Source organism: Rhinoraja longicauda, chromosome 9 (genome assembly GCF_053455715.1).
Source record: "Rhinoraja longicauda isolate Sanriku21f chromosome 9, sRhiLon1.1, whole genome shotgun sequence".
Taxonomy (NCBI): Eukaryota; Metazoa; Chordata; class Chondrichthyes; order Rajiformes; family Arhynchobatidae; genus Rhinoraja; species Rhinoraja longicauda.
In genome coordinates this window covers 793,853-800,310 of record NC_135961.1, presented here as the reverse complement: position 1 = coordinate 800,310, position 6,458 = coordinate 793,853, and the positions used below count along the sequence as shown (strand labels likewise).

Below are 6,458 nucleotides of genomic sequence, written 5' to 3'. Positions count from 1 at the left end.
CACGTTGACTGGTTGCATCATGGCCTGGTTCAGCAACTTGAATGCCCAGGAGCAAAGAAGACGGCAAAACTGTCGTACAACTGCAGAAGGACCTCTTTGCTCCTATACTCAACTCCTCTTGTAAAGGAACTTGAATTAAAAAGAGTCCAGATTTAGTTTGGATTTATAAATTAGATGCATATGTATGATAAGTTGGCATTATCTTTTTGTTCTTAGTAGGGATATCGAATACTTATTAACTGCAGAAGTTGGGCAGAAGAAAATTATCGGTATATCGAGCTTTGTCAATGAGACGCTTCATCACTCATCTTCACTTTATTTCCCGAACTAACCGCTCCATATCTGTCACAGTAGGAATATATCGACCAGTATTATTTAAGGCACACTCCCCACTTTGCTATCACCTTCCTATTACAAACTCTTCTTACTAAAGTGATGCAGCGGTAGAGTTGCTGCCTTACAGCGAATGCAGCGCCGGAGACCCGGGTTCCATCCCCACTACGGGTGCTGTCTGTACGGAGTTTGTACGTTCTCCCCGTGACCTGCGTGAGATCTTCGGTTTCCTCCCACACTCCAAAGACGAACAGGTTTGTAGGTTAATTGGCTTGGTAAATGTAAAAATTGTCCCCAGGTTAGTGTTAATGTGCGGGGATCGCTGGTCAGTGCGGACCCGGTGGGCCGAAAGGGCCTGTTTCCGCGCAGTATCTCTAAACTAAACTAAACTCTTCATTACTCATCTTCACTTTATTTCTAGAACTAACCGCTCCATATCTGTCACGGTAGGAATATATTGACTAGTATTATTTAAGGCACACTCCCCACTTTGCTATCACCTTCCTATTACAAACTCTTCCTACTAAAACAAAATCCTGATCTTGTGTGAACCCAATTGAAAACTGCAGGATTGTGCAATCTTACAGCAGACAAATCAAACACTTTGTCTGGTTGGTTTCAGACTGCACAGAATGGTGAACAGGACGTGATGGGCCGAATGGCCTAATTCCACTCCCATAACTTGTGAACTTGTGTGACTGAGATTCGTGCCATTGGCCACTTACCACATGCAAGTTCTATTGCTTGTTTGGCCACTTCCTTGAAAGACGCTGCATCTTTTTCCCAGCCACTCGATTGTGTTTTACACCGATGTGCTTTACTGAGATACTGCAGGGCCTGGAGAGGAAAGGTGGGACAATGGAAGAAAGCACACGTTTACATGTTTACATTTTTAATATCTTGTAGTCTTATCTATAAGAAGAAACTGCAGATGCTGTACCAGAACACACCATGGGAACTACACTCGTCCCCCTGCAGGACCTATACACCAGGAGGTGCAGATCTAGAGCAAGCAAGATCATGAGGGAGGGACCCCTGCCACCCCAGTAACAGACTGTTCCAGATGCTACGATCAGGCAAACGCCTCCGCTGTCACGCTGTGAAAACGGAGAGGATGAGACGGAGCTTCTTCCCACAGGCCATCAGGACTGTCAACTTTTATAACCCCAGAGACTAAAGTTTTGTCAACACTTTTTGTGCTATGTTTAGTAACTTATTAACTTTATTTATATGCTGTAACTGTAATTCTTTTTGTGCACAACCCGCAGGCATTGCCACTTTCATTTCACTGCACATCGAGTATGTGTATGTGACAAATAAATTTGACTTGACTTGACTTGATATGGTTTAAAATACAATGGTAGATCAGTGGTGAAAATAAATCATGGGAGCTGAGACTCAGGATGAACATGTGATGTTGGGGGCATTAGTCCATAGTTTAGGTTAGTTTAGAGATACAGCGCAGAAGCAGACCCTTCGGCCCACCGGGTCCGCACCGACCAGCGATCCCCGCACATTAACACTATCCTACACTAGCATTTTGTGTCTATCTTTGATTTAAACCAGCATCTGCGGTTTCTTCTTACAGGTATGTTACATATGGGTGTTCGCTGACAAGGAAGGCAGACACAAAAAGCTGGCGTAACTCAGCGGGTCAGACTGCAACCCTGGAGAAAAGAAATAGGTGACGTTTCGGGTCAAGACCCTTCTTCAGACTGAGAGCCAGGTGAATACGAAATGAGTGATATAGACGGTGATATGGAGAGATATAGAACAAACAAGAACGTACAAACTCCGTACAGACAGCACCTGTAGTCGGGATGGAACCCGGGTCTCCGGCGCTGCATTCGCTGTAAGGCAGCAACTCTACCGCTGCACCACCGTGACTGCCCAAAAGTTGTTTCCTTACCACTTCAAAACTTAAGGCATGTTAGGTAGATATGGAAGGACTGGCACATCTCTTATCTGGCAACTGAACTGAACTGTTCAACTAGAACAAGAAGGCAGATTATTATCTGAATGGTGCCAGATTAGGAGAAGGAGGTGCAACGAGACCTGGGTGTCCTTGTACATCAGTCACTGAAAGTAAGCATGCAGGTATAGCAGGCAGTGAAGAAAGCTAATGGCATGTTGGCCTTCATAGCGAGAGGATTTGAGTTTAGGAGCAAAGAGGTCCTACTTCAGTTGTAAAGGGCCCTGTGGAGACCACACCTGGAGTATTGTGTGCAGTTTTGGTGTCCTAATGTGAGGAAGGACATACTTGCTATTGAGGGAGTGCAGCGTAGGTTCACAAGGTTAATTCCCGGGATGACGGGACTGACATATGATGAAAGAATGGATCGACTGGGCTTGTATTCACTGGAATTTAGGATGAGAGGGTATCTTATAGAAACATATAACATTCTTCAGAGATTGGATAGGCTAGATGCAGGAAAAATGTTCCCGATGTTGAGGAAGTCCAGAACCAGGAGTCACAGTTTAAGAATAAGGGGTAGGCCATTTAGGACTGAGATGAGGAAAAGCTTTTTCACCCAGAGAGTTGTGAATTTGTGGAATTCTCTGCCACAGAAGGCAGTGGAGGCCAATTCACTGGATGTTTTCAAGAGGGAGTTAGATTTAGCTCTTAGGGCTAAAGGAATCAAGGGATATGGGGAGAAAGCAGGAACAGGGTACTGACTTTGGATGATCAGCCATGATCATATTGAATGGCGGTGCTGGCTCGAAGGGCTGAATGGCCTCCTCCTGCACCTGCTTTCTATGTTTCTAACTGAATCATCCTACTACAACCAGAGAGCAGTCCTGACCTACTATCTACCTCATTGGTGACCCTCGGGCTATCCTTGCTGGCTTTTCCTTGCACTAAACGTTATTCTCTTGTATATATATACTCTAAATGGCTCGATTGTAATCATGTATCGTCTTTCCGCTGACTGGACAGCACGCAACAAAAGCTTTTCACTGTGACAATAAACTAAAGTGAAACTGAGAGGAATGCCAAGTAACTGCATACACAAAGCAATTTAACATGGAGAAAAACTATAAAATGTTGCTGATTTAGAGCACCCTATTCGCAAGCAGGCAGATCACTCCAAAGGTACAAGGCATCCGTAAAAAGACCAATTGAATTTGATAGTCTATAAGCTATTGATCACATCAGAGAACATGATAAGTAACAGCTGGGGTGAGCACAGATTTGTGACCCTTTCCTGGAACTGTTTCAAGAGCAGAGGTGAAGAGGACCTTGTTTTCTTCCTCTCACCCTTCTAAATTCACTGGAATATAAAAGGATGAGAGGGGATCTTAGAGAAACGTATAAAATTATACGCTAGACACAGGAAAAATGTTCCCAATGTTGGGGGAGTCCAGAACCAGGGGCCACAGTCTAAGAATAAAGGGGAGGCCATTTAAAACTGAGGTGAGAAGAAACTTTTTCACCCAGAGAGTTGTGAATTTGTGGAATTTTCCGCCACAGAAGGCAGTAGAGGCCAATTCACTGGATGAGTTTAAAAGAGTTAGATAGAGCTCTAGGGTCTAGTGGAATCAGGGGATATGGGGAGAAGGCAGACACGGGTTACTGATTGTGGATGATCAGCCATGATCACAATGAACGGCGGTGCTGGCTCGAAGGGCCAAATGGCCTCCTCCTGCACCTATTTTCTATGTTTCTATGTTTTCTTCCTCCCCTATCTTGAGAGTTTTGAGTGGGTAGAGGAACCTGGGCAAGACCTGTTGGACTTTGTCAAGATGCTTGAGCTCTGAGTGAAATCCACAGTGCCATTGGGTACCAACCTTCTTGTTATCATCTGGGTTTACAGTATGCCCATCTCCACAAAGCTTGGCATACAACCTCCATATCTCAGCATCGTTGGTTACTTTGGAAGTCACCCGACCGAATAGTTCCCGCAATCTCCCTGCCAAAGGTTTTGCAGAATCCCCTTTGCGATCTGCGATTCCTTCTTCCACAGCTCGCACAAGGATTTTCAGAACCTGAAACGACCAAATTACCATGAATTAGGCAGATCATCACGTTTGGTGAACTTGACATTAGCTTTCTTCACAGCCTGCTGTACCTGTACATGTAGTGAATAAAACTAATGGCATGTTGGCCTTCATAATGAGAGGATTTGAGTATAGGAGTAAAGAGGTCCTTCTGCAGTTGTACGGGGCCCTGGTGAGAACACATCAGGAGTATTGTGTGCAGTTTTGGTCTCCTAATTTGAGGAAGGACATCCTTGCTATTGAGGCAGTGCAGCGTAGGTTCACGAGGTTAATCCTCGGGATGGAGGGACTGTCATATGAGGAAAGATTGGAAAGACTGGGCTTGTATTCACTGGAATTTAGAAGGATGAGAGGGGATCTTATAGAAACGTATACAATTATAAAAGGAGTGGACAAACTAGATGCAGGAAAAATGTTCCCAATGTTGGGGAGTCCAGAACCAGGGGCCACAATCTAAGAATAAAGGGGAGGCCATTTGAAACTGAAGTGAGAAGAAACGTTTCCACCCAGAGAGTTGTGAATTTGTGGAATTATCTGCCACAGAAGACAGTGGAGGCCAATTCACTGGATGAATTTAAAAGAGAGTTAGATAGAACTCTAGGGGCTAGTGGAATCAAGGGATATGGGGAGAAGGCAGGCACGGGTTACTGATTGTGGATGATCAGCCATGATCACAATGAATAGCGGTGCTGGCTCGAAGGGCCAAATGGCCTCCTCCTGCCCCTATTTTCTGTTTCTATGTTCCACCCACTCTCTCCATTCAGATGCTTTTCCTATGTCATGTAATATTTTGTCGTTTGGAACAAAACAGTCACAATAAAAGCTGGATAGGGTGCAGAGAAGATTTACGAGGATGTTGCCAGGACTAGAGGGTGTGAGCTATAGGGAGAGGTTGAGTAGGCTGGTTCTCTATTCCTTGGAGCGCAGGAGGATGAGGGGAGATCTTATAGTGGTGCATAAAATCATGAGAGGAACAGATAGGATAGATGCACAGAGTATCTTGCCCAGAGTAGGGGAATTGAGGATCAAAGGACATAGGTTTGTGAAGGGGAAACAGTTGAATAGGAATCCGAGGGGTAGCTTTTTCACACAAAGGGTGTTTGGTGTATGGAACAAGCTGCCAGAGGAGGTAGTTGAGGCAGGTACTATTTAAGAAACAGTTAGACAGGTACACGGATAGGATGGGTTTGGAGAGATATGGGGCAAACGCAGGCAGGTGGGACTAGTGTAGCTGGGACATGTTGGTCAGCGTGAGCATATGGGCCGAAGGCCCTGTTTCCACATTATATCAGTCAATGACTCTAAAAGACTTGGTAAAGTCAGAAAAAATAATTACATATTACAAGTAGGATTCTTAGTCACTTTTTAGCATTGTATCAAACACTCAAAACCTGGTTAGACTAAATCTTTCCAACTGGATTTCTTGCATGATCTGATGGCAACGTTTCAATCTTACACCAAAGCTCATTCACTTCTCAATTCCCATTGAAATTTTAAAATGAATCCAGTTTCTTTTCTATATCCTTGCTTTTACGCATTTTAGTTTGTACCAAAAATCCAGTTGTGAGGAACTGAAAAAGGGTTATGACTTGAAATGTTTCCCGTTCATTCCCTCCACAGATGCTACCTGATCTGCAGAGTTACCCCAGTACAATGTTGTAGTCTACATAATCAGGTTCAATTTGGAGCAGATTCTTTAAAGTTCATCTAGTGTTAGCCCTGGAAAACCCAGTTTAGTTTAGAGATACAGCGTGGAAACAGGCTCTTTGGCCCACCCTGTCTGTGCTGACCAGCGATCGCCGCACATTGACACTATCCAACACCCACTAGGGTCAATTTTTACATTTACAAAGCCGATTAACCTACAAACCTGTACGTCTTTGGAGGAAACCGAAGATCTCGTAGAAAACCCACGCAGGTCACGGGGAGAACGTGCAAACTCCGTACAGACAGCACCCGTAGTCGGGATGGAACCCGGGTCTCCGGCGCTGCACCACCGTGACCGTAAGTTAAGTTGAAAAACATTTTAATCAATGAACAGGAAACCAAATAAATCCTCCTTATCCACAAGTGTGTTATATTTAACCAAAACTTAACAGGACAAAAAGCAACTGCAGGCACAATTT

The 6,458-nt window shown here is 44.4% G+C and overlaps 1 protein-coding gene across 2 annotated transcripts in view; it reads right to left on the bottom strand.

The window, feature by feature from the left end:
* Positions 1–6,458, bottom strand: part of ttc27 (tetratricopeptide repeat domain 27) — a 135,090-nt gene that overhangs the window by 8,286 nt on the left and 120,346 nt on the right. The window contains exons 17-18 of one of the 2 annotated variants that reach the window (XM_078404657.1): positions 4,123–4,320; positions 1,059–1,170 (exon numbers count right to left, since the gene is read on the bottom strand). In XM_078404657.1, coding sequence (XP_078260783.1) covers positions 1,059–1,170; positions 4,123–4,320 — 310 coding nt within the window. Of the gene's footprint in view, positions 1–1,058; positions 1,171–4,122; positions 4,321–6,202; positions 6,321–6,458 lie in introns of those variants that run through there. The other variant, XM_078404658.1, reaches the window with a different exon arrangement.